The sequence below is a fragment of the Eupeodes corollae genome, chromosome X, assembly GCF_945859685.1.
Source record: "Eupeodes corollae chromosome X, idEupCoro1.1, whole genome shotgun sequence".
Lineage (NCBI taxonomy): Eukaryota > Metazoa > Arthropoda > Insecta > Diptera > Syrphidae > Eupeodes > Eupeodes corollae.
Window position 1 is genome coordinate 779,923 of NC_079150.1, and position 27,719 is coordinate 807,641.

Sequence of the window (27,719 nt, forward strand, 5' to 3'; positions counted from 1 at the left end):
TAAATTGTTCGCACGCAACATAACATAATTATACCACTCTTGTTTTATTTTTGTGTAAAAGATCATGGCTGAAAAAAGGGTAATTCAATTCGTCGCTATCTGCGAATAGAAATAAAGTCCATGTTAAAGAAAAGTCAAAATATGCGAACATCCACAGTTCGTAGCTCATGTGCAAGATGCTTTAATGGTTACTCGTCAAAAATATATCTATGTGAAACAAAATTGATAGTATAAAATGTGGATTACAGATGAATTGGAAAACACTTCACTTGGCACCACGAGCAATTTGACTCCGTTGTGTATAGGTAGCTTTAGAAATGTTATCATCCCTTCTTCTTTACGCAGTCAGCAATCTGAAGTCTCATATGTCAATGTTGTCATTCGTAGGATTTAAAGTTTGAAACACAGGGGAACAAATCTAGTTTTTGTTCTTTTTTGTTGGTTTATCTTATCAAAAAAGACTACTAAAAGATACATATAAATCCTTCGTACGTATCACCCACCAAAACCCATTTACTTTGTTTACATTTGGAATGTCAATGAATATTTGTGAATATAAACAAAAATATTTGCCTTATTTTAGGTTTCACGCATACATTAAAATAACTAATGAGTTTCGCCCGCAAATGTCACGCACACATTTAATAAATGTATGAATCAGCTGTTCGATATAGCTTCTAACCAAACCAATATGGCTACCGATGATTTATATCTTCTATTGAGTATTTCTGTATTTTAGTTAATAAATAAATAAAACTGTGATAACTTTGTAATCATTCCATTTAAGATAAAAAATGATTGTAGCAAACAAGCAATAAACTTTTTAAAACCCTCGCATCAGTTGTTATAAGCCGTCAGTGAAGCAAAAGCCACTTGTCTCCCTTACGACTATAAATCAAAATTAATTTTTGTAGGTAAGGTAACTAAAAAAAATTGGAGATCTAAACAAAATCGATAAACGTTTCCTTCTCTTGAGTTTTTTCTAACAAAAATAATAGTTGTGTGTGAAAACTAAATAATAATGTCAAGTCAAAAATATTCTGCCAAAGAAAAGACCGATTTCCAAAAACCATTAACAAACATGTTGACAAAAGCAAAATATTCTGCTGGTGCTTCCTCGTCCAAAGCAACATCTTCCTGCTCAGAAGAAAGTTTGGTGACAACGAAAGCCGCTAGCAAAGGTGTAAAAGCTAACATTGATGACAATGATGATTCAGGGGAGGTAAGCTCGAATATGAAAAAGCAAACAAAATTATGCAGTCATGACCATGGCCAAATTGAGTGAGAATTCCTGCAGCGTTATTATTACTTGTCTTGCGATAAGATTCAAATTGTATTAGTTAACCTTTCATATCATACAAAATGCATTTTGTTTTTCTTAAAAACAAGTTGTTTTAGTTTGATATTTTGTTTTAAATGTCAATATAGCTAGATAATATCTAACGCTTATATTTTTGCATGATGTTATGTTGGAATGTAAGATAGGGTCAAAGCAATTATAGTATTTTTATGGCTCAAAGAACAACAAACATTAAGCAGCCCATTAAACTGGTATTATCAGATAATGTGATGAATGATATTAACATAAACCTGTGTTCGATTTGAAATTCTAATACTAATTGATATGTATATTCGTGTTTAGTAAAATTAGTTTGATTTAATTGTTTTCCGCATTTGTTGTTAAGTTTTATCTAAACTTTATTGACTCAAATCTTTTTTTTAATTAAAGAACGATTTCGGCCACTGGAGTTGGGTTGGTTATTATTTTCTTACGATTATGTTCATGAACATTCGAACCATGCAGAGGCCCCAAAGTATGAACATACATCCTGAATGACCGGGGCCACTATGAACGCTTTTAGATAGAAGAGAACTAAGTTTAATGATTATCTTATGCAAGGAACCAAAAGTTAAGTGTTTATCAATGAAACCACTTTTGCCATAGCATTTTCCAAAAAAAATAGTTTCGGCCAAGAGTGAAAATAATAGGACATTCCACATTTGTATGCTCCTAGTTTAAAAAGAGTTTTCTAGGTTTCACATTGAGCCAAAATCGCAGATAGATAAGGGATTTTAAAAAGAAAACTAAAAGGCAAGCTTTTGGCACAGGAAGTTGGCATAGATTGTATACCATTTCATTTGATTATTTTTGCAACTTGTTCATATTTTTTCTCGTCCTCAACTTCGCAACCTTCCTTCTAATCATAGACCCATCAATCACTCATCTTATCGATTTCTATATTATTGAATAAATAAATAACACAAATTATCACCGATCTTTTTTCAGTTTCATGATGCTTTGAGTATAGAAGCAATGTATGTGATGATACTTATTCTTATTATAATAGAATATTAAACAACAAAGTATGTTTTGCAAATTTCTTAAAAACAAAAGGTCAACCGAAATGGACTTGGACATTGCCCTAGAAGAAGCCAAGTTGGCAATACATTATTTTTTCAATAATAAATTTGATGACGCTCGCAATCTCCTAAAGCCATGGGCTCACAGCAGTATGTACCATTCGGTTGGTAATAGCGTTTTTGCATTCCTTGAAGCGATTTTAACATTTGAACAAAAACACATTGCCATTGCTGCGCAAGAGTTAAAAACCTGCTTAGAGGTATGCAACAGGCATAAACGGAAAAACACGATTACAGAGTCAATTGGAAAGAAGTTCAAGAAAGTATAGCTGAAAAACTTTGTTTACAGAAATTTTTACAAAAGATTTACTTTTGTACACTTGAATTTTCTTGATAGACAAATTATGATCAATACACAGATCTAGAAGCTCATGCAGAGCTATGTTCAGCTGAAGCCATGCTCATTAAGGCAATGCTTACGTTCATCGAAGACGAGACCTTGACTAGCCTGATAAAGGGTGGTATGAAGATAAGAAACTGTTTCAATAGCTATAAGTAAACCTATGTGTTTAATGTAAACATCAAGTAATTTTTAATATTTTGTCGACAACTGCAGGGAATGTATGAATATTTTGACTCAACGAGAATGGAGTTCGCAGAGCTCTCAAATGCACTTTGAGAGTGGAGTAAGAATGGGCATGGGTACTTTTAACCTAATGATATCCCTACTCCCTGCGTGTGTGATAAAAGTATTAGAATTTATAGGTTTCTCAGGAAATAAGGTAAATGTTTAAAAAGTTTATACTATGAAGACTACTCACATTTATTCACGCAACAGAAAAACGGCATTGACGACCTAGTGACGGGCTATCACCTTCCTGGTTTGCGTCAAGTTCTCTGTGCAATGACCCTTCTAGGTTACCATTTAATTGTGTGTTACGTCTTAAGCCATCAAGAAGGTGATTTGGTGTTTTGTGATGAAATCCTTAACAAACAATTGGAACAGTATCCCGAGGGAGTATGGTTTCTTTTTTTTAAGGGTCGTTTAGAATTTATGAAGGGAAACCTAGATAAGGCACAATATTGGTACAAAAAGTCATGGAAATCACAAAATGTTTGGCCGCAATTTCATCATCTTAGTTTTTGGGAATTGCTATGGGTAAACTGGTGAGAATTCGTTGAGCAGCTTTGCCCAAAACATGCAAGTATTAACAAATCAATTATTTAAGTCTCAAATTAGATTGGCGAGAATCAAGCCTTTATGCAACGTACTTGGTTGAAAAAAGCAAATGGTCTCGAACAATCTATTCATACCAAAAAGCTGCAGTTCTACTTATGATCGACGATCTAACAACAACCGAACGTATGACTGTGGATAATCTTATGCGAGATGCACCACAATATAAACAAAGGATCGCAGGCAAATCACTCCCAATGGAGAAGTTTATATGTAAGAAGGCTGAAAGATATTTCGCACAAAATCGAACTTTAATAATGCCCGCCATTGAGCTTATGTACGTATGGAATACGTTCAAAGTCATGGGAAAGCATTTTCACATAGCCGACGGAATCTACCAAATCATCGAGAGAAATCTAAAACAACACGAAGAAAAATCTACATCTTGCCCATATGATTCCGACAATCTTGCATTGATTCTCTTGTTAAAAGGAGCGTGCTTAAGGCAAACCAAGAATCCATTTTTGGCATTAAAGTAAGTTAATTTAATTTAAAAATCACATGTTAAGGATATAATTTCCTTAGGAGCCTAGAGTCTGTTATGGAATTGCAGCCCAGCATAAAGGAGGACACTTATTTGGTACCATATGCGCTTGTTGAAATTGGTTTGATATATGCAGAAGAAGGACGCACTGATCTTGCAATAGGAGCATTGGAAGACGCAAAGTAATATTAGCTGTTATTCCATATTAATGAGCTTTTCTAAAAAAAATATTATTTTTTTTTTCTAGGAAAAAATACAGTGGCTACTCTCTGGAATCTCGGCTACATTTTCGAATCCATGCTGCGCTAACAGACCTTAAAGGTTGCGACAAATAAATATTTCTACATTAAAGCCAAAGCAGACATATAACCAAATTCTGTTACAAAATCAAGTTAATGAAATAAATTCTATGCCAGTGAGCATTTTTATTATTTAACAACAACAAATTTCAAGCTCAAAAAAGCTTTCCAACTACATATTAGACTTTTAAAGAAAAGCTTTATTAAATGCTTGATGTTTATTTAAACGGAAAAGCTTGATGAAAGCTTATTATTTATTCAAACGGAAAAGGGCGTTAATGATTGAAAACAAAAAATAATTTGAATACATTATTCTGCTTCGATGCACAGTTCTTCGGTATTAATTATTTAATTATGACAATTTATTAAAACAAGCAAGGAATACAAGCTTATACCAAAAAAAAAATGTTAAATTTGTTGAACGATCACAGGTGTTTGATTCCCCGAAATATATAAAGTTATACATACAGGTGTTTCTCAATTTTTATTTTACTATCGATTTTTAAAGCTAAAGTTTAGATATTGGTTTGTATGCAAGCTCTTAACAAATGTAGACGAAACTACAACTCAAAATTTGGCAGAGTACGCAAATTGAAAATCTCATACTCTTATGGGAAGAGTACATATAAGAAAAACTATAATTCACTATATACTTCCGATTCGAGTGTTTCGAGAAGAGAGAAAGGTCCGAAATGTACGAATTTTGTTTCATCGTAACCGCTCAGATACACAAATCGGAAAGATCTACCTATCATATTTTGATTTACGTTGAAAATGTCAAACTCGTGCGATGCATGCTCTTCAAAAGTAAGTAGGGTTAATAACGCATATAATTTCTTGCGAAGCGTGGTGCTGTGTACACACAATTCTTGTCCCGATTTTCTTCGACAGCAAAACACTTCGGAAATTTATTCCGCATGCAATTTTTAATGGTTGGTAATTGTGAGCAAGAGTTGCAAGGAAGTAATTTAGACAATTTTTTTAATCAGTTGTTGTTTCGTGACTTTAATTGAGATTAATTTTTAAGGAAAAAGAAATTAAAGACAAGTCAAAGGCAATTTGAAAAGCAAATATTCGGCGCTGAATTTATTTAGTTATTAATTTTTGTATTTTCTCCCTGTTTTAGATTTTCTTAATCGGATGCAAAAATTATAACTGATTAGAATATGATTTTGATGGCTTATGATTTTCTGATAGCTTATGACTTGACTATATACTTTTGGGACACCCTGCATGTTACTAATGTTGCTTACTTATTTTTCTATATTTTTTTTTAAATTGAAGGCTTTTCGGTAGCTAAGAAAATAATGTTTAAATACTCTGCTGCAATAAAAATAAACACAAAACAAAAATATATTTTCAAGTGTCGCTTTATTTGAAGCGAATTGCAATTTATTAATCAATTTTCAAATACAATTATTTTTAAAGTTTAACTAAACAAGATTCATTGATTGGCAGAGCACATTGTTGGGACATTGATCTTAATTGTCTGTGTCACGGCCTTGGAGCTCAGATCGGGACTAGATCCTCGACGAATTTGTTGAACAAACAATTTGGCAACAGAATCCGTCTTTGCACGGCAATGCGCTGGAACCTCAATGGTTGAATAGTCTTTAGTGGAGCAGTGGGTAGGACAAGCGTTAACTTCAACGGTTGTGAAACAGTACGTTTGCCCCTGTGCTTTAAATTGCACGCGTTTCGACAATTCACAAGATTGTACTTTTGGTTCTTGGGAAGCTTTCTTTGTGAACTTATTTTGTTCAGTTTCATTTGATTCAGAAGATGACGATGATGACTCTGAGCTTTGCCATAGCCTATCAGATTGGCGTTGGCCTTGGAATTTCTTTCCGTTTTCGAAGTTGCTAACTACATTTCCAGCCTGGTACTTTACTTCGTACCAACGATCAGATTGTGCTCTTTGTTGAGCTTGTTGCACCTGAGAGTCGCAGGTTTCGTCCATAACAGCCCAGTGAGCAGTGTAGTGCTTTTGGTTTTGCAAAACCTTCTGTTTAGGCGTGGCGATGTCATCATATTGTTCACCGTTGTAGTTTCCGCAAAGGCCAACAACTTGATTCCTCAATTTTGGATCAGCTTGTAGGCGAACGCTTTCTCCGTCGTAATAGATTTTAAGTTCTGATCCATGTAGTTCAACCTTGAGTTCGTTGTCTGAGATTGAGTAAATGCGGGCAACCAGTTTCTTATTTTGGTTGGATTGTGTGTAAACATCAATGGCAGAGTTCTGGGAAACTTCTTGTGATTTCATGTTGACAATAACTTCAGCAGGCGTATTTTGTTTCTTTGATGGCAAAAGCTGGATTTGTTGTCCTGAGGTAACAATTTGAACTTCTCTCTTATTTTGATCATCGTTAGCTTGGCGGACGAGAACAGAGAGCTCATCTTGGTCGTTAGCAGGATTGATGTGTTGGAGCACAGAATACCAGCATTGTCCAAATGTCTGTTCTTTTGCTACGACATTGTCAAAAGTTAAAATTTTGCTCTGATCAATAACGCATACCTCCGAGTTGCGGTTCATATCGAGTTCTTTTAGAGTCATTCCTGGGTGTACTGCAAAAAGATAGCGAGCGTTATGGGGAATAGGAAGACCGGTAAAGTTTTGTTGTTCACTTGGAAGCTGAATGGTGATGTTCATTAATTTTTGGACTACATCGAAGTTGATCTTGGCATCTAGTTTACCGGATTCTCCTTTCTTGGACTGATCGACCCTGCTGTTGTAGTAGCCCCAGTGGTTCAAGACAGAGTAGATAGATTGGGCAAAGTTCTTTACATCCGAAGTTGGCTGTTCAACATCAACAATAACATGAAATTGATCAAGGAGATTGGCAAGGTATGTAGCCTTCAAGCAAGCAGACATTTGTTTATTGCCTTCTTCTCGCATTTGACGTTCACATTCTTGTGCAATCTGTGATTGCAGGAGTTTGGTTTGGTATTTTTCCGTTTGGTCCATGATAACCTTAACATTGATTTTAGTGTTCTTTGGTTTTCCTCCTTCTCCCAGAATTACCATCAGTTTGGCATTTGACTTTCCGTTGTGCTCCTGGGCATTATAAAAGTTGAGAGAGGGAGCGTTGGAATAGTTTCTGATATAAGAAGCATAGACCTGTTTTGTTGGACCCCCATTTGCAGTCTTAACACTTCCGAAAAGCAAAATACGTGTCTTATCTCCAAGTGAGTTATCAGCTTGAGCAAGGCTTCCAACGAATTTAGCAGGCTTCGATCCATCAAAGATCAAGGCTGAATCAATCAGTGCTGCGGTTGCTTGTTTTATGTCACGAGCTGCATTCAAAATCATTTCTTCGCGACGAGACTCACTATTAGGTGCAATATCAGATACGAGAGCAAGTTTCGATTCATCACCAAAAGATAATGGTTTCTTGCTATTGTATTCGTTCAAGTCTGTTTTTTTATCGATTTGAACTCCAAACTTAACTGCTTGGTTGGCAGAGCGCTGCAAGTCCAGACTCAGAGTAAACTTATAATGGGCAACTCCACTCTTTGGCCATGGACCGTTAGCAGAAATGTCGTCTTGTTGGGTAGTTTCCTTCAATTCTCTAGCATCAGTAAAAGGCAAGGAAGCCAAAGACAAAGCTGCACGAAGTTTAGTCAAGTCAGTATTGTCCATGTCTTCATAGAAAGGCATTGTAAGAAGGGAGAGTAAAATGTTTCCAGAAGTTGTGCTTTGCGAAGTTGGTTCAAATGTATAAGGCAAAAATTGAGCTGGGTTGACAATATTTTGTTGTTTAACAAGGGACTGCATTGTCAATATTAGGCTCATTGGTAGTTGAGCGTATTGCTTAACTCCTTCTCTTTGAAGCAAGCGCTCCATACTATTGACAGCATTTTGGGAGAATTGATGTTGTGATTTGAAGTTGAAAGCCATACCAATGGTGTCCTCACCGAATGTTTGGTCGTCTCCTACAGTTGGGCGAACTTCGATCAATTTGATTTCCTTGGCTTCAACAACTGGGCGGAGACTGAGAGCGTCCTTTCGTGCAGTGAATGGCCATGAGCTGAAGTGCAAGAGTTTTACTTTGTTGTCAGTAGCTAAGGGAGCAACCTTTCCTGATATGGCATTGTTCTTCAAATCAATATTCAAGCTAGCACTCATAGGCACGTGAACTTGTACCTTTTGAATTTGACCAGCAACATAGCGTTGTTGTTCGAATGGAGTAATGAAACCAGCCTTACCGATCTTTTCCATGCTAAAAGTGAAACGTACCTTTGAAGTTGCGTTGATAGCTTGAGTGTCGTAAATGTTTGACCAGGCCTTGGAGTTGGTGAGGCTGGGTGTAGTCTTGACCTTAACGTCTCCCAATGTTTGTACCAATATTGGAGTCTTGTAGCTGTAGTAGAATGGATATCCGGTAGCCAGAGGGAAGGCGACCTCAATCTGTTGATGATCATAAATTTTGTTAAACTGCATTTGGTGGCCAGACATTAGTTCTTGGGCAATTCCGGCAAGTTGAGCAGGTGCTGATTGAAGAGTCTTTCCATCGAAAGATAGGAAGTTCTTGCGCCCGAATATTTTAAAGAGCATCTGTCCTGCTGCTTCCCGATTGTTTTCCGAGCCGAAGTTAATGCCAAATTGTTTCATAATTTTCTGTGCAGTGTACTTTGAAGTTTGAGATCCAGAAAGAGTGGATTTTCCATTATAAATGATGGCATCAAATACATTTCTTACGCTGGACAACAAGACTTGGACATCAACTTCATTCATACTGATGCCTCCGTAGTTCTTCCAGGAAGTGTAACTCATAAAATTGGGGAATTCATCCTTTCCGATGATATGACTCATTTGATATTCTTCTGAAATTCGAAGAACCTGGGCCACATGATCTCTAAGTGACGTTTTTGAGTTCTGAAGGCCAAAAGTATATGGGTTCAAGAATTTTTGAGCAGCCTTAGCGTTTGCAGCTAAGTTAGCGTTTTCATTTGAGATCAGTTGAGCTGCGGAGTTGATAGCTGATTTGACGGTGCTTCTTACACCAGTGCTCGGGTCGTTGTAAGTTGACATTGCCATTCGTTGGAGAATAGCTGTAGGTGGGTCAGTACGCATTAAGAGAACTACAGCCATACTGCGGATCTCTGGTTCATCAGCTACATTGCTGTAGATTTTGAATAGAATCTTTTGGGCGTACTTAGGGTATGACTCGACAATTTTATCAAAGGCAGCAACAATAGCCAAGCGTTCAAATGATGTAGCGCGCTTCTCATCTTCCAGGTAGGGTTCAAAGATTTCAACTATTTTGGGATGTGCAACATTACCCAAAGCTCGGATGTACTTCAGACTGCGTTGTTGGTTTTTGTTGTTGATGTTCTCGACCAGACGTTGTCCCATCCAGGGAACAATTTCCTTGGTTACAATCTCACCAAGAGCCTTTTCGAATGATCCGTACGCTTGTACGGGATAGTAGTTGTGAGCGTAGCTTTTGTCAGAGTAAGCACGGCGCAACAGGTCAGCATAGTTAATGAGAATGCTTGGATATTGCACTGAGTATTTGCGGACTTTTTCGTTTTTGATGATGTTCTCAAAAATTTCACGGACAATTGGTTCGGTTGGAGTGCGCAAGTTTTTGAAAGCTGTTTCTAGAAGGCTTGCAACCTGACTTCCACGAATATGTCCGTTGGAGATGTTTTTAACTATCCATGACAGGGCGGGATTCGTACCGGCTTGAGCAACGGCATCCAGAAGTGTGTTTTCAACTAATTGTTCTTCTAACTGCATGTTGCCTTGGCGTTGGTTGCGGAGAGAAACCATCTGTTCAATTTGCTTGAAGTCCATTGTTTGGATGAGCTCAGCCAAAATGGTGTACTTCTCTAAGGTGTCACGGGTTGCTATTTCTGCTTGTGATTGCAGATCGGTGGCAATTTCTTCAGCTAGTTTTCGACTTTCTGCAACAACATCGATGGAGTTATGATACTGGATACTGCGCCCCTTGTTTCCGATTGAGAATGGGTGAAGTGGTTGTTCAGCGGCTTGCTTAGTCGTTGGGTGGGGTTGGTAGTGGTGAGGAAACCTGGCAGCATAGCTGTGTGAGTTGAACTCCTCAGAAGATTCTTCAGAGGAAGAAGATGAAGAAGATGACATATGCTTTCGGTTTTGGATGTGATTATCAGATTCAATGTTTCTACGGTGTCGCTGACCATGTTCTCCTTGGTAAGAGGATAAAGATAATTCATCATTGGAACTCTTAGCTGATGTCCTTGGTTGATTTTGGTTATCAGAGGGAATGTTGTAACGGTATACTAAGTTCCCAACGTGGATCAAGTTTTCTGCATTGACTGCTAGTGAAGATTCAATGGCAGCAATAGACTCAAGTTCAAGAGCGATACGACTCACAACTTCAGCTTGTTCATCGTCATAAAGCATTGGGCTAACAGCGACACGGTTTGTGGTTTCAACGGACCGGATTGTGAACTGTTCAAGGGGACCGGTAACAATAACACGGGTAACGGAAGCTTTCTAAAAAAAAGAACACAAATAAATATAAAAAAGGATTAAAATTTCAAAAAAACTGACGGATAAGAACTCTCCCATCTGGTTAGAGTTTGGTTTCATGTCTGATGCTCCAGAGATACCGAAATGGTACCCACGACGTACGTCACAGTTGCTGTAGTTCGTGGTCTTCACGAATTGTAAAAGGTTTTCGTTGAGTTGTGTGTCTCTGGCCCATTTTTCTGTTTGCTCGGTAACACTGAAAGCTGGAATTGTTGTCATTTCGTACAAAGTCTCACATTCACCAGTAACTGTTGGTTCCATTGTCTTGTAGAGAGCATTAGTATGGCCAGCTGATTCTCCTGGTAATTGATTATGGCGACATTTGATGACATTTTCTCCAGTAGTGTCAACTTGCATTTGGGAGAGAACAGCTTTCAGTTGGTTGACTTCGTCGTTACTCATAGATTGATCCACATCCAAGGAACGGATTACACCATTTCTATAGTTGATGCTGAAGAATGATTCAGATTGTGGTTCATCGTTGAAGATGAGTTTTTGATCGGGGATTTTGCTGTTGAAGCCATCCTTCAATTGATCGTGGAAATGAGCATGACGGACTTGTGACAGCTTTCCTCGAACAACGGATTCCGATTGAGGTTGCAGAATCAATTTTCCCTTTGTAATGATACCTACATATTGATCCTTACCTAGGCCATAGCCAGTAAGGGTATTTGCAGTGTATGAATACTCATATTGTTGGTTTGCCTGCCATGGTGTTGAGCAAGCAGCCAATCCAACTGTGCCGAAAGAAAAGAGTAAGCAATGTTTTTGAATTAAACAGTGATATCCTGGGTCTTACCGATTGTCAGGAATATTAAAGAAGTTCGCATGTCGCTCGAAATTCTACTAGATGTTACAAGACTGAACTATGCAACTAAACTATACCTTTTCAAAAGATCAACCCTATTTTATACAAGTTTTGCACAGACGATATTTTCTATATTAGATGGTCAGCAAATTTGTTTAGTTGAATTAATATTTCAATTTTAAGACGTTGATATTTTTCTCCTATCACCAAATGAGTTCGATCAACTTACACGTGCAAAGAAAACTTTTAAGTTTCTTTATAATATTTAATTCATATATTTATGTATGTACATACATACATATATTCCAAACGGTTTTTGTACAGTTACGGTTTCTTTCAATCATTGAAGTATGCATTTTTAATCGATTGGAAAACATGTTTTTTAGGAAGTTTCAAAATACATTTTGATGGTTTATATTAAAACTATAAACAACAAATCTGAGCAGATAGTGTCTAGAAGGGGTTCTTTTTTCATTATCATATTCCTATTACATTTTTTTACGCCCAGCAGTTCAATAAACTTTATTGATTGATTGATTTCAAACACGTGAATTCATGAGCGTGCGCTTGTTGAAAACTGAAGGGAATTTTCCGAGCACAAATGTGTTTTTATAACACAGTAACAAATAACAGCTAAGGAAAAAAAAGTGTGGGCGATATTGTTTACGACTTTGAAAAAACTAAAGATAAAATGGAATATTTTCAAAACACAGTCAGTTTTGTAATTATAAAAATAAATAAGGTGACTCAACAGACCGTTGAGAACTAGCGCCTGGTGACTTACACCTCTCAATCATTCCTATGTGCGAGTAGTATTGTCAGAGATGAAGGGAACCTACAGTTGTAAGCCGAATTTGAAAGAGAAAGAACTTCTTACAAGAATTACTCTTGGAGGATTCGTCAGTTCTTCGCCAGAGACAGTACCCGTAAAAAAAAAATTTAGTATCGTTGGCATGACAGCTCAACGCACTATTTCGTTATATTCAGGATCCACGTTGTTAAAAATCTACATAAACCATTTGGAATAAATTTCAATTAAATACATTTGGAACTAAGATTTAATTATATGCCAAGTGTACATTTTAAGACGAAACCGGATTTCAAATTAGAAAATTGAACTCTTAAACTGCATTTTTGATGAAAAGTATATTTTACTTTCAGATGACGATATGTGCTTATAGCATTGTAACTGATTATAAAATGCCTTTAAGTTTTAATGCTACTAGGTTTTTGTTAAGAGCTCGGTAAAATTATAAACCTGTCCAGACATCAGCTTTTGAGGTTGATCTTTATTGGCATTTTTTTATTTGTACTATATTTTATGAACCTGAGTGTGACTATTTGGATAGCCTTAAAAATGGACTTGACATTTTTTTGCAATAAGTGCCCCATTTCAGAGTTATAAAGGGTTTAATTGCATTGGTGCATTAATTAGAAAACAAAGTTGTCTTTTTTTTGTAGGGCCATTCAAATTCCTCTTAACAAAATTTACACTATTACATGTTCTAAGTTCAGGTTTGAACACCTCCTCTTAATGATAATAATATACGTGCATGTGCACACGTAATTTTGAGATGCTACAATTTTTTGACCTGGGTCCTCACTTTTCAATCATTCTTATCAATTTCATAACAAGTGGCTACTAGTTAAATGAAATTGCAACTTTGTAATCACTTATATGGTGAAAGGTTAAATAATAGGTAGGGTTATTGCCCAACCTTCATATAGCGACACGTTTAGGAGATTTGTGAGCATGATGAGTATGAGTTGCTTTTCAAAAATAAAATAAAATACTTCTTCTGATAAAATATGTACGTATATCTAATGGCAAAGGTCTTTACGCCCAGCTAAATAGTACAGGAAAATGAAGTATAGCTTTTGTGAAGAGTTGCATCATTTATACGTTATTAAGACTTCCTTAAAGTTGAGGGTGAAGTTCTTCCCAAATTAAGCGAAAATAATAGTGTTTGTAATTTGTTTCATTAAAATAATAAGTACATAGATTTAGAGAAAAACTATCCAAAATATTAGAGTGCCTAACTTTGCCTATATTATTTTCTATTGAAAAAGTTAACAACTGATCCAAACACAGATTTTACAATGTCCATTTACATGGGCAAGACTTACTAAGGACATATAGTTAAATATTCAATTCCAATGTATATAAATCGGATACAAATCTTGAGACTTGAATATATTGCGTAAAAAATAAATGTTACCAAGACGTTTTAAACATATCGATCCGATTCACAGCTTATTTGCATGCGGTCAAAGTAGTAAAATTTCGAGCCCCAATCGCCATTAGCGCAGAAAATAATGTATCTTTAACGGGTAAATGTTCTTAAAATATTTCTTTCTGTAAAAATTTCCATTTGCAAAAGAATATGGTTTTTGGCTCTTCTGGTTTATTTTCGGCAAAAACACACAAATTCCCTGAAAATGAGAGCCTTCAATAGTAATATGTATGTATTTTGCACACGTAACTTTAAGTTCTCCCATAATAAATACATCTTGCTCAAGGACGGGTTTTTCTCAAAATTGAATTATCTACAAGTGCGTATCAAGATATATATGTGAGGAATGCAGTAATTCCATCAAAGCAGTCGCCAGTCGTCCGTTTTTCTAACTAACTCTTTTCCAAAAATACTCCATTTAAAAATGGTAAATGGAGTATTTTTGGTCTTTCCTTTTTAAAAATTACAGATATCATCCAGTTCGATACTCTCGAGTCACGATCTGTTGACATCTCATGAGCTTCACAACAAACTCAATCCAAAATACTGCTTATGACCATTGCTTCTGTTGGCCGAATGTGCCTTCAGAATCTGCATGTATTGTGGCCGTCCAAGCAGCTTATAGTACCAGTGGCATAATGGTTAGTGTGTTGGACTGTCATGCAAAGGGTCTTGGGTTCAATTCCTGCTTGTGCCACCTTAATTTAAAAAAAAATGATTTTCGCGGGTACTGCCTCTTGAGAGGAATTGGCAAATCCTTCAAGAGTAATTATTGTCATGAAAAAGTGCTTTCTCAAATTAGCCGTTCGGATTCGGTCTAAAATTGTAGGTCCCTTCCATTCCTGACAATAGTACTCGCACACAGGAATGGTTGAGAGTTGTAAGTCACTAGGCTCTGGTTCTGCCGGAGCAGAAATTCCTAGTTCCAGATTCGTACCAAAATCACACTCGCCTGGCTTGTCCAAAGCACTGAGGATCTTCTTGATGTTGGCAAACCCTTGTGATTGAACGGAGTTACCGTAAAGTCTTTCTCCAGGTAGTAAGCGAAATCGTCGAACATATTTGTGGCGACGAGTTCGAAGACGCATACCTTTGAAACGTTATTACGAACTATGAGCAAGTATTCCTCGAACTTGAGGCTGGCACGCCAGTAGCCATAGTGAATTCCGGTTCCTCGCTTAACAAAGAGCGTTTGAAACTCTGGAGGATTATAAAAGAACCGCCAGTGCCGCGAATAGTCACCGGGGCTTTTATTCACGACGTTAGAAAATGTTCCATATTCTTTAAATAAAAAAACAAAAAGGAATAATTCTTATTTTATAAGGAAATTGTATAAATAAAATTACTTACCACAACCAAATTTATTTCAAAATGAAATATTTGTTTTGAAAACAGCCATCAGCTGTTTTGTTTACATTAATTTGAGCGCGAATGTTTCAAAAGGTTTGTTTGTTTAGTTCAACTTTGAATTACAACTAGTTTTCGAGAGGTTTAATATAAAACTTGTAGTTTACCAAAAATGTATGGGAAAACTTGAGTTTTCGATGTAGGTTTTTGGCGAAAACCGATATTTTCACGAAAACCTGGTTTTGGGTTCAGTGTGAAAAGCTGTTGATTTCTTAAGTCCACCTTGTAAACAGACAATTAATTGGATGATAAGAAATTGTCGCAAATTTTCACCCGATTTTCTTCCCAAAAAAATTGTCTAAAATTTGAATACAGTCGACCAAGCGTACAAACGGGCAATTTGCATTTGATAGAAAATAGGAAATCGTCACCTATTGGATGCTATTGGAACAATTTTAACAGTTCGGCCAGTATTGGAAAATCTTCGGATTGTGTATATTAAGCTTCAGAATAAAAACAAAACATAAACCATGTCGTGATCAAATTTATGTTTTAAAAGTATTTACAAAATATTTACACCAGGACAAAGGAAAATGTTGCAGAGAGCTAGACGGGTAAGGTGGCATAAAAGATAAAATAGTAAAAAAAATATCAACTTTAAGGTTATGGACAAAACAATCGATACAAGCCCTGGAATTCTAAGAGTCGTGTTCAATTCAACGCAAAATTTGACGACGCACCGTATCAGAAAGTTTGCGTCTTGAGAGATGTGAATATGATCGAAAAATGACACCCTTTTCAAATTATGTTCAAGTCATTTATTACCGAATCATTTACAAGTGAAATGGTTCGACAACTGAACCCAAGCACTTTTTTTATAATTACGACTGAGAGTCGTTAGCTTACATCTTACAAAAATCGGATACGATTCGGATTTGTAAGGTGGTAACAGATCACTGCGAAAAAGTATGGAAATAACTAAATGTATCCCATTTTTCAAGAATTTGTATGTGACAATGACGTTTAACAAAACCGCCTACGAAATTCGGACTTTGGACTCGTAATGATGAATAAACTTTTGACTAAAGAGCCATTTGACACTGCATCTAATGCTGATCTAAACATTGCAAATCGTTTAACTCCTACAACACGCTTTTGCTCTAGAAAAAATCAGATCATGTGGAAAAGTGGACATCAAAATATTGTTTTGACAGTAATTGAAAAATGTATATTTTTCAAATTATTTCATTCCTTCCTAAGACTTATGCTATTTAATTTTGTTGGTTTTATGGCAACATATGCACTATAGATCTAAAAGCAAAGCGTTATTCTAAATAATATATCGATTAGAATACAAAATCAGGGATATGTTGCAAAATTATACCGAAATTGAATCAACAACTTCATTTTCTTGGTCTTGGGCCAATCAGCTTTCTGAGACAGGACTTCAAAAACGGAACTTCTTGTTTCTTTAAAGACGTATGCAACGAAATGAATGGCACCACACTCAAAGCTGGTCAAAATTTCATTTAACAGTTAGTACTAACCAATTCAAAGGATAGTTCCTTAATGAAATAAAAAACTTTTCCTACGTTACAAACATTTTTTTTTTTAAATTAAATTCAATTTAATGTTAACTTAAAAAAAGAAAAGAAAATTAAATGAAACAATTAACTAAAAAAATAATTACAAATTATGTTGTATTCATCCATTAAAGGATAGTGATATCAAACAGGATTTAAAAAACACGAAAATTAATTAAAATTCTTCTCTTTTTGTAACAACTGAGTTGAGTTCATAAATCATTTAACTTACATTTTATTGAATAACATACATATATATGTACAAACATACAAAAAAATAATACAGTGCAACAGATAAAAACAATTCACAAAGAAGCTTCGTTTATAATTCCCGAATCAAAACGGTTCAAGATATTTTTTGTATAATAAGCGCACACTGAAGGGGAACTTATTGCCCTTATTATGTAAAGACACAGTCTGGGTACAAGGAAAGGCAGAGAGGGGTTGAAAGGAGGTGTCGGTGCACATTGATTTTGCATTCCTGAAAATTGCAATGGCTGGGAAAGACAGTTCCACATTCGCGAAATACGGCTAAAAAACGAATCTCTGTACTTGACAGTATGACCGAAGTTGGGTTCGATGGGCTATTGGGCTATTTCTCTAGAAACAGCTAAATAACGGTAAAATAAGGTGAGACGAGAAACTTTACTTACGACGATGTTTGAGAGTCGTAAATGATCCCATGGTGGTATTTTCACCAATCAATCTAAATGCTCTACGTTCAATACTGCCCGAGAGGCTTAAACACGAGTAAGTTGCAGGAGCCCAGACATGGGAGTTATACTCAAGCTTTGAAAGTCTTGGAGATAACAGTCATATCAGAGCGGGAGACGAAATTTGTGCATCGCCTTAGAAAACTCAAAAATCTTGCTGCATTTTTAGCGACAATGCGTATATACAAGAGGTGGTTGGTTGTACGCATACCGAGAATATCGAGATGTTCAGTCTCCTCGATGAAAGCGCCATCCATGGCAAAGGGGGTTTATCTCGCTATTACGATATAAGACAGCATTCGGTTTTCGAAGCATTTTTATTCCTGTTTAGGTCGGAACTTAATGAGCTTATCATATTTTGTAGTTGCAGTTCCACATCCGAAGAAGATATGCTGAGTTTGTTGTGTACCCTCGGCTATGTTGTTTGTTTCCTGACTTTATGGTAGCTATATATGTTTGGCCTTGCGCTGTTAAATTATGTAGGTAGTCTTGAACTTTCATCTTGCTTAAAAAATACAAAAGGTTATAAAATATTTGTTCCAATATCGTATTATTTAAAGCTTAAAGATCAAGAAAGGTTGACTCGCAAATTCGAGCCGCCAACCAGCAAAAAATTTACAGACTTTAATAAGAAGGTTTCTGGGTGTGGTCTGTGGTTGTATTAGAAAAGAATGATATTTTCTTCAAATTCATAAGATTCTATTTTGTATACGATTTTATATCGTCATCGTCTTTACCTAATTCACTATATTGTTATTATATGAACATTGTTTTTCATCTATGATATCTGAATGGAATCGTCTTCCAAAAAAGAATGCATTTTTCAGTCGCATTTCGGAAAGCATTTAAGATTCTTTAAAATCACTTCAGAAATAGAAACATTTAATAATAAATTTAACTCATTTTCATATTCAAACTAAGGAAGTCGAGTGCTTACCAAAGCGACGAAATTTCCCAAAAGTCCAAAAACACCAAAAAAAACGCATTTCGGCGAAGTGTGCCAGAAAAATGAGGCCACAGAGACAATTGTGTCCATCTAGACGCCTGTCAAAACCACATTTGAAATCAGCGAGTCCCAGACTATTCTATTAAATTATGTTTAGAGTAATTATGGAAGCTAGTTTGTATACATACAGCTCTATACTATGTACTAAAATATGTCAAGTTTTCCTCAGCACAAGTGTGTTTTCTAGTAAAAAAAACTATCTCAAATCTACTTGAATTTCATATTCAACAACTATATTTAATATATTCATGCATTATTACACCACTTAAAAGTTAACCAATAAAGACTATATCATTATTAAATCGCCTTTGCGATAGAAGCTTTATCCGGTTTTTATAGGGCGGAAGGTTATAACTTATAAGGATCAGACCCTAATATTCTTTTTAAGGCAAAACGAAAACACAAATGCAGTTGAGTTGAACCGATTCGTGTGGATCTTATTAAAAGGAACTATGCTGTAGATTTAAAGAATTTTTAATAATGGAATATTTAGCTATTAAGACTCCGCCACCTACTGAATTTGTTTCATCCACAAGACGGGTTTTTCTGAAAATTAAGAACACTTGATCAAAAAGTTCTGTGTCTAAGAGAGTGGCGTTCAACCTAAGGGGCTTTCAAGAATCGTGCATAATTGGTACATAAGTAAAGCGTTTTCCAATACTCTTGGAGGCTATAGTTCCTTTTACCTTCGGTAAAAATATTTCCTTTTGATCAGCCATATCAGAGGGAGAGTCATAACTGTCATAAATATGTGCAAAAGAACTTTTGAACGAAATTTGGAAAAATGGATAAAAATCCCTCATGGTACTTAAGGTTTCATTCGAGCATTTGACGCCATTTCATCGAAGTATTGCTTTTGTCTTAACGTAGAGTCCTAGCCAAACAGGTAAAGCAATTTATTTCAGAAATCGGGGCCAACACATTACAGTTTGCAGATAAAATTATTCCTGATTTGAATTCCAATAATAGCTTGGTGCTGCCAGTAAACGAGATTGAAAAGAACTAGTTCCAATCCTCATAATTGTTATTATTTGTCTTAATTCAATATACTTAACAAAAATATTTTAAAAATACTACATAGCGTGTCTATCACCCGTCTTCATGACAATCTAACCTATAGACAAATGTGCTAACGAATATTTAATTGTACTGATACGAGCAAATTTTAGTTAATCTGATAACATCCCTCTTCTTATCTCTATTGATGATTTTCAAATAATAAACTTCGCAGATTAGTATAAAAGACGGGACAAATATTTTCACAGCACAGTTTCATTAAGCACTGATCTAGAATCACTTTTCCTAGATTCAGCTTAAGCGTACACAATTCAACGGCATGAGAACTTCTTTAATATTCCTGACAATCGGTAAGACCCAGGATATAACTGTTTAATTCAAAAACATTGCTTACTCTTTTCTTTCGGCACAGTTGGATTGGCTGCTTGCTCAACACCATGGCAGGCAAACCAACAATATGAGTATTCATACACTGCAAATACCCTTACTGGCTATGGCCTAGGTAAGGATCAATATGTAGGTATCATTACAAAGGGAAAATTGATTCTGCAACCTGAATCGGAATCCGTTGTTCGAGGAAAGCTGTCACAAGTCCGTCATGCTCATTTCCACGATCAATTGAAGGATGGCTTCAACAGCAAAATCCCCGATCAAAAACTCAGCTTCAACGATGAACCACAATCTGAATCATTCTTCAGCATCAACTATAGAAATGGTGTAATCCGTTCCTTGGATGTGGATCAATCTATGAGTAACGACGAAGTCAACCAACTGAAAGCTGTTCTCTCCCAAATGCAAGTTGACACTACTGGAGAAAATGTCATCAAATGTCGCCATAATCAATTACCAAGAGAATCAGCTGGCCATACTAATGCTCTCTACAAGACAATGGAACCAACAGTTACTGGTGAATGTGAGACTTTGTACGAAATGACAACAATTCCAGCTTTCAGTGTTACCGAGCAAACAGAAAAATGGGCCAGAGACACACAACTCAACGAAAACCTTTTACAATTCGTGAAGACCACGAACTACAGCAACTGTGACGTACGTCGTGGGTACCATTTCGGTATCTCTGGAGCATCAGACATGAAACCAAACTCTAACCAGATGGGAGAGTTCTTATCCGTCAGTTTTTTGAAATTTTAATCCTTTTTTATATTTATTTGTGTTCTTTTTTTTAGAAAGCTTCCGTTACCCGTGTTATTGTTACCGGTCCCCTTGAACAGTTCACAATCCGGTCCGTTGAAACCACAAACCGTGTCGCTGTTAGCCCAATGCTCTATGACGATGAACAAGCTGAAGTTGTGAGTCGTATCGCTCTTGAACTTGAGTCTATTGCTCCTATTGAATCTTCACTAGCAGTCAATGCAGAAAACTTGATCCACGTTGGGAACTTAGTATACCGTTACAACATTCCCTCTGATAACCAAAATCAACCAAGGACATCAGCTAAGAGTTCCAATGATGAATTATCTTTATCCTCTTACCAAGAAGAACATGGTCAGCGACACCGTAGAAACATTGAATCTGATAATCACATCCAAAACCGAAAGCATATGTCATCTTCTTCATCTTCTTCCTCTGAAGAATCTTCTGAGGAGTTCAACTCACACAGCTATGCTGCCAGGTTTCCTCACCACTACCAACCCCACCCAACGACTAAGCAAGCCGCTGAACAACCACTTCACCCATTCTCAATCGGAAACAAGGGGCGCAGTATCCAGTATCATAACTCCATCGATGTTGTTGCAGAAAGTCGAAAACTAGCTGAAGAAATTGCCACCGATCTGCAATCACAAGCAGAAATAGCAACCCGTGACACCTTAGAGAAGTACACCATTTTGGCTGAGCTCATCCAAACAATGGACTTCAAGCAAATTGAACAGATGGTTTCTCTCCGCAACCAACGCCAAGGCAACATGCAGTTAGAAGAACAATTAGTTGAAAACACACTTCTGGATGCCGTTGCTCAAGCCGGTACGAATCCCGCCCTGTCATGGATAGTTAAAAACATCTCCAACGGACATATTCGTGGAAGTCAGGTTGCAAGCCTTTTAGAAACAGCTTTCAAAAACTTGCGCACTCCAACCGAACCAATTGTCCGTGAAATTTTTGAGAACATCATCAAAAACGAAAAAGTCCGCAAATACTCAGTGCAATATCCAAGCATTCTCATTAACTATGCTGACCTGTTGCGCCGTGCTTACTCTGACAAAAGCTACGCTCACAACTACTATCCCGTACAAGCGTACGGATCATTCGAAAAGGCTCTTGGTGAGATTGTAACCAAGGAAATTGTTCCCTGGATGGGACAACGTCTGGTCGAGAACATCAACAACAAAAACCAACAACGCAGTCTGAAGTACATCCGAGCTTTGGGTAATGTTGCACATCCCAAAATAGTTGAAATCTTTGAACCCTATCTGGAAGATGAGAAGCGCGCTACATCATTTGAACGCTTGGCTATTGTTGCTGCCTTTGATAAAATTGTCGAGTCATACCCTAAGTACGCCCAAAAGATTCTATTCAAAATCTACAGCAATGTAGCTGATGAACCAGAGATCCGCAGTATGGCTGTAGTTCTCTTAATGCGTACTGACCCACCTACAGCTATTCTCCAACGAATGGCAATGTCAACTTACAACGACCCGAGCACTGGTGTAAGAAGCACCGTCAAATCAGCTATCAACTCCGCAGCTCAACTGATCTCAAATGAAAACGCTAACTTAGCTGCAAACGCTAAGGCTGCTCAAAAATTCTTGAACCCATATACTTTTGGCCTTCAGAACTCAAAAACGTCACTTAGAGATCATGTGGCCCAGGTTCTTCGAATTTCAGAAGAATATCAAATGAGTCATATCATCGGAAAGGATGAATTCCCCAATTTTATGAGTTACACTTCCTGGAAGAACTACGGAGGCATCAGTATGAATGAAGTTGATGTCCAAGTCTTGTTGTCCAGCGTAAGAAATGTATTTGATGCCATCATTTATAATGGAAAATCCACTCTTTCTGGATCTCAAACTTCAAAGTACACTGCACAGAAAATTATGAAACAATTTGGCATTAACTTCGGCTCGGAAAACAATCGGGAAGCAGCAGGACAGATGCTCTTTAAAATATTCGGGCGCAAGAACTTCCTATCTTTCGATGGAAAGACTCTTCAATCAGCACCTGCTCAACTTGCCGGAATTGCCCAAGAACTAATGTCTGGCCACCAAATGCAGTTTAACAAAATTTATGATCATCAACAGATTGAGGTCGCCTTCCCTCTGGCTACCGGATATCCATTCTACTACAGCTACAAGACTCCAATATTGGTACAAACATTGGGAGACGTTAAGGTCAAGACTACACCCAGCCTCACCAACTCCAAGGCCTGGTCAAACATTTACGACACTCAAGCTATCAACGCAACTTCAAAGGTACGTTTCACTTTTAGCATGGAAAAGATCGGTAAGGCTGGTTTCATTACTCCATTCGAACAACAACGCTATGTTGCTGGTCAAATTCAAAAGGTACAAGTTCACGTGCCTATGAGTGCTAGCTTGAATATTGATTTGAAGAACAATGCCATATCAGGAAAGGTTGCTCCCTTAGCTACTGACAACAAAGTAAAACTCTTGCACCTCAGCTCATGGCCATTCACTGCACGAAAGGACGCTCTCAGTCTCCGCCCAGTTGTTGAAGCCAAGGAAATCAAATTGATCGAAGTTCGCCCAACTGTAGGAGACGACCAAACATTCGGTGAGGACACCATTGGTATGGCTTTCAACTTCAAATCACAACATCAATTCTCCCAAAATGCTGTCAATAGTATGGAGCGCTTGCTTCAAAGAGAAGGAGTTAAGCAATACGCTCAACTACCAATGAGCCTAATATTGACAATGCAGTCCCTTGTTAAACAACAAAATATTGTCAACCCAGCTCAATTTTTGCCTTATACATTTGAACCAACTTCGCAAAGCACAACTTCTGGAAACATTTTACTCTCCCTTCTTACAATGCCTTTCTATGAAGACATGGACAATACTGACTTGACTAAACTTCGTGCAGCTTTGTCTTTGGCTTCCTTGCCTTTTACTGATGCTAGAGAATTGAAGGAAACTACCCAACAAGACGACATTTCTGCTAACGGTCCATGGCCAAAGAGTGGAGTTGCCCATTATAAGTTTACTCTGAGTCTGGACTTGCAGCGCTCTGCCAACCAAGCAGTTAAGTTTGGAGTTCAAATCGATAAAAAAACAGACTTGAACGAATTCAATAGCAAGAAACCATTATCTTTTGTTGATGAATCGAAACTTGCTCTCGTATCTGATATTGCACCTAACAGTGAGTCTCGTCGCGAAGAAATGATTTTGAATGCAGCTCGTGACATAAAACAAGCAACCGCAGCACTGATTGATTCAGCCTTGATCTTTGATGGATCGAAGCCTGCTAAATTCGTTGGAAGCCTTGCTCAAGCTGATAACTCACTTGGAGATAAGACACGTATTTTGCTTTTCGGAAGTGTTAAGACTGCAAATGGGGGTCCAACAAAACAGGTCTATGCTTCTTATATCAGAAACTATTCCAACGCTCCCTCTCTCAACTTTTATAATGCCCAGGAGCACAACGGAAAGTCAAATGCCAAACTGATGGTAATTCTGGGAGAAGGAGGAAAACCAAAGAACACTAAAATCAATGTTAAGGTTATAATGGACCAAACGGAAAAATACCAAACCAAACTCCTGCAATCACAGATTGCACAAGAATGTGAACGTCAAATGCGAGAAGAAGGCAATAAACAAATGTCTGCTTGCTTGAAGGCTACATACCTTGCCAATCTCCTTGATCAATTTCATGTTATTGTTGATGTTGAACAGCCAACTTCGGATGTAAAGAACTTTGCCCAATCTATCTACTCTGTCTTGAACCACTGGGGCTACTACAACAACAGGGTCGATCAGTCCAAGAAAGGAGAATCCGGTAAACTTGATGCCAAGATCAACTTCGATGTAGTCCAAAAATTAATGAACATCACCATTCAGCTTCCAAGTGAACAACAAAACTTTACCGGTCTTCCTATTCCCCATAACGCTCGCTATCTTTTTGCAGTACACCCAGGAATGACTCTAAAAGAACTCGATATGAACCGCAACTCGGAGGTATGCGTTATTGATCAGAGCAAAATTTTAACTTTTGACAATGTCGTAGCAAAAGAACAGACATTTGGACAATGCTGGTATTCTGTGCTCCAACACATCAATCCTGCTAACGACCAAGATGAGCTCTCTGTTCTCGTCCGCCAAGCTAACGATGATCAAAATAAGAGAGAAGTTCAAATTGTTACCTCAGGACAACAAATCCAGCTTTTGCCATCAAAGAAACAAAATACGCCTGCTGAAGTTATTGTCAACATGAAATCACAAGAAGTTTCCCAGAACTCTGCCATTGATGTTTACACACAATCCAACCAAAATAAGAAACTGGTTGCCCGCATTTACTCAATCTCAGACAACGAACTCAAGGTTGAACTACATGGATCAGAACTTAAAATCTATTACGACGGAGAAAGCGTTCGCCTACAAGCTGATCCAAAATTGAGGAATCAAGTTGTTGGCCTTTGCGGAAACTACAACGGTGAACAATATGATGACATCGCCACGCCTAAACAGAAGGTTTTGCAAAACCAAAAGCACTACACTGCTCACTGGGCTGTTATGGACGAAACCTGCGACTCTCAGGTGCAACAAGCTCAACAAAGAGCACAATCTGATCGTTGGTACGAAGTAAAGTACCAGGCTGGAAATGTAGTTAGCAACTTCGAAAACGGAAAGAAATTCGAAGGCCAACAAAAATCTGACCGCCAATGGCAAAGCTCGGAATCATCAAGTTCTGAATCGAATGAGGATGTGAAAAGTCAACTAATAAAGAACCCTAAATCTACAAAAGGCGAAAACCAAAATTCTTGTGATATCGAACAGCGGGTTCAGTTTGTCTTAGACGGTGACCAAGTCTGTTTTACTAAACAGCAAGTTCACAGTTGCCCCAAGAACTGCGTAGTCGAAAACCAAAAGGAAATAGAAACCGAAGCTCATTGTCGTTCTCAAAAGGACTCAGTTGCTAAGATGTTCATGCAACAAATTCGTCGTGGATCAAATCCAGACATAAATTCCAAGAAGACTAACAAGCATGTCAAGATCTATGTCCCAATGAGTTGTGCTATAAAACAATAGGAGTACAGCAACAATTTTTATAAATGTACTCCGAGAATATTGTTGAAGACATGAAAATAATTTGTATGTTCAGGAAAAGTTGTGTATAGTGTTTTTTTTTAATTTTAAGTTTAAGGTGAATAAAATAATTTTTCGCAAAATATATCGTGTTTTATATTTCCATATAAGCATTTTCAAAAAAGAAGAAATATGTTCAAAGGCCAAATTACATTACCATATGTTTTGTGTCTTGTATATTTGTAGATCTGTTGATTAAAATTTGATCACACAAAGTCAGTAAAGGTATGTCGCAGGTGTTGAATCTTGATGAGGTTTTTCACGTTCAATTGTGATTTTGTAATTTTATGTAAGAGGCCCTTAAACTCACTAGTGAGATCTTTCTTTATTTTCGCCCAGTCCATCCTGTTGCTTTCGGCCGCTACAAGGTAGCTGCTAAATTTTCTTATTATTTCTAGGAGATAGTTTAGATGGGGGTTTGTTGATGCATTTCACTATCGAGGAAGCATAATTTCCAGTTTAAGGATCTCAGGAACTCGTTGATACCATCCCAGTTGGCTTTCTCATATTGCTAAACGGTGTCACATATTTATTAGGATCACAAGTAAGAAACAAGTCTAGAGTATCAGGAATCCGAGTTGGCGTGCATCAAATTCGTTATGGAAGTCAAATTGGGGGAGAGTACGATAATTTTAGCGACAATATATAATAACGATTTTTGTAAGATTAGCTTAATAAAGCAATTTTTTCTTTGAGAGGTGGGCCTATCTCCCCACTGAAAATCTAAAAAAACTATATTTAAAAACAGCAGCTATTAGTGGCGATGGAACCATATAAGTCGATTCCCATCTCAAAATTCAAAGCTTCAACAAGCGTAGAATCAGTAAAGAAGTATGTTGCAGCTAAAGTAAATTGCGATGATGCTGATATACAATGCTTTAAGTTGGTAAAAAAGGGTACAGTTTTTAAAGATCTGGCTCATGTTAATTTTAAAATTGGGTTTCCTGCTAATTTGTTTAATCTAACCTTGAACCCATTAAATTGGACAAAAATGTTTTGGTTAGGCAATTTACTCACCTTCCAAAAAACGATCAGGCGAAAACAAAAGGACCAACGAAGATGACCCGGGATCGACTTACTCTAGAAACTTACATTTTTCAAATAATTCTTATTATATTTATTTATTATCAAAATGCTAGCATAATTCGAACAAAAACCAATGAATTATATATTTCTAGTTCTATTTATGAATACATATTACGTAATTATTATAACCTAAACATGGTTAAACGTTAATTTTTATGGAAAAGATATTTTGTTATAGTTATATACCTCCAAAGAGCTCAATAGAGATATATGAAAACCATATATATAATATAGAAAATATTATTAGTAATTTATTGGAAGATCAGTACCCCTTTATTGCTGGGGATTTTAATCTAGGAGATCAAATAAAGATAAATTTCTTATTCATTATAATATGAAAAAAGACTATGAATATAGTTTTATTGTTTTCTATATATATTTTTCAAGTTTATCATGTTCACAATTCTTTAAATAGATTGTTAGATTTAATTTTTATAAATAATATTAATTTTGAAATTATTCAAATTCAATTTCCATTGCTTAAAAACTCAGTTTTAAATTTCGAAAACTGTGTAAAAAACTCTTTGCTTCTATCTAATGGTGAATTTTTTGATTTTAACAAAGGTAATTTCATTGCACTCAATAACTACATTGCATCAACTGACTCGCAAAGGAATATGATTTTATGAACAATATGTAATGAATATTCAAACCAGCATTTCTAATGTAATGAATGAATGCTTTTCGGATTTTTTTAATAATAAAAAACGATCTGTTGCTTTCTAAGAAAATTTGGAGTTTAATGGTCA

General features: G+C 36.7%; 3 protein-coding genes across 7 annotated transcripts; 2 read left to right on the forward strand and 1 right to left on the reverse strand.

The window, feature by feature from the left end:
* Positions 1-754: 754 nt before the first annotated feature.
* On the forward strand, positions 755-4,848 carry LOC129953319 (tetratricopeptide repeat protein 39B-like). 5 transcript variants are annotated; one of them, XM_056066401.1, is made up of 10 exons: positions 757-914; positions 977-1,222; positions 2,288-2,316; positions 2,396-2,684; positions 2,759-2,916; positions 2,978-3,143; positions 3,200-3,528; positions 3,591-4,073; positions 4,124-4,264; positions 4,330-4,848. In XM_056066401.1, the coding sequence occupies exons 2-10, from the start codon at positions 1,022-1,024 to the stop codon at positions 4,415-4,417; spliced, it is 1,884 nt and encodes a 627-aa protein (XP_055922376.1). In that variant the 5' UTR covers positions 757-914; positions 977-1,021; the 3' UTR covers positions 4,418-4,848. The 5 variants fall into 5 exon arrangements, with proteins under 5 accessions (XP_055922375.1, XP_055922376.1, XP_055922377.1 ...); XM_056066402.1 differs by having other exon boundaries at positions 1,050-1,222; XM_056066403.1 differs by lacking the exon at positions 977-1,222 and adding an exon at positions 1,730-1,909.
* An 885-nt stretch (positions 4,849-5,733) lies between these two features.
* Positions 5,734-11,764, reverse strand: LOC129953286 (vitellogenin-A1-like). Its single transcript, XM_056066305.1, has 3 exons — positions 11,698-11,764; positions 10,920-11,635; positions 5,734-10,862 (listed from the first exon to the last, which is right to left on the reverse strand). The coding sequence occupies exons 1-3, from the start codon at positions 11,726-11,728 to the stop codon at positions 5,826-5,828; spliced, it is 5,784 nt and encodes a 1,927-aa protein (XP_055922280.1). The 5' UTR covers positions 11,729-11,764; the 3' UTR covers positions 5,734-5,825.
* Positions 11,765-19,865: 8,101 nt separating this feature from the next.
* On the forward strand, positions 19,866-25,969 carry LOC129953313 (vitellogenin-A1-like). The gene is made up of 3 exons (XM_056066392.1): positions 19,866-19,956; positions 20,019-20,734; positions 20,791-25,969. Exons 1-3 carry the CDS (start codon positions 19,926-19,928, stop codon positions 25,825-25,827), a joined length of 5,784 nt encoding a protein of 1,927 aa, XP_055922367.1. The 5' UTR covers positions 19,866-19,925; the 3' UTR covers positions 25,828-25,969.
* The last annotated feature ends 1,750 nt before the right edge of the window (positions 25,970-27,719 follow it).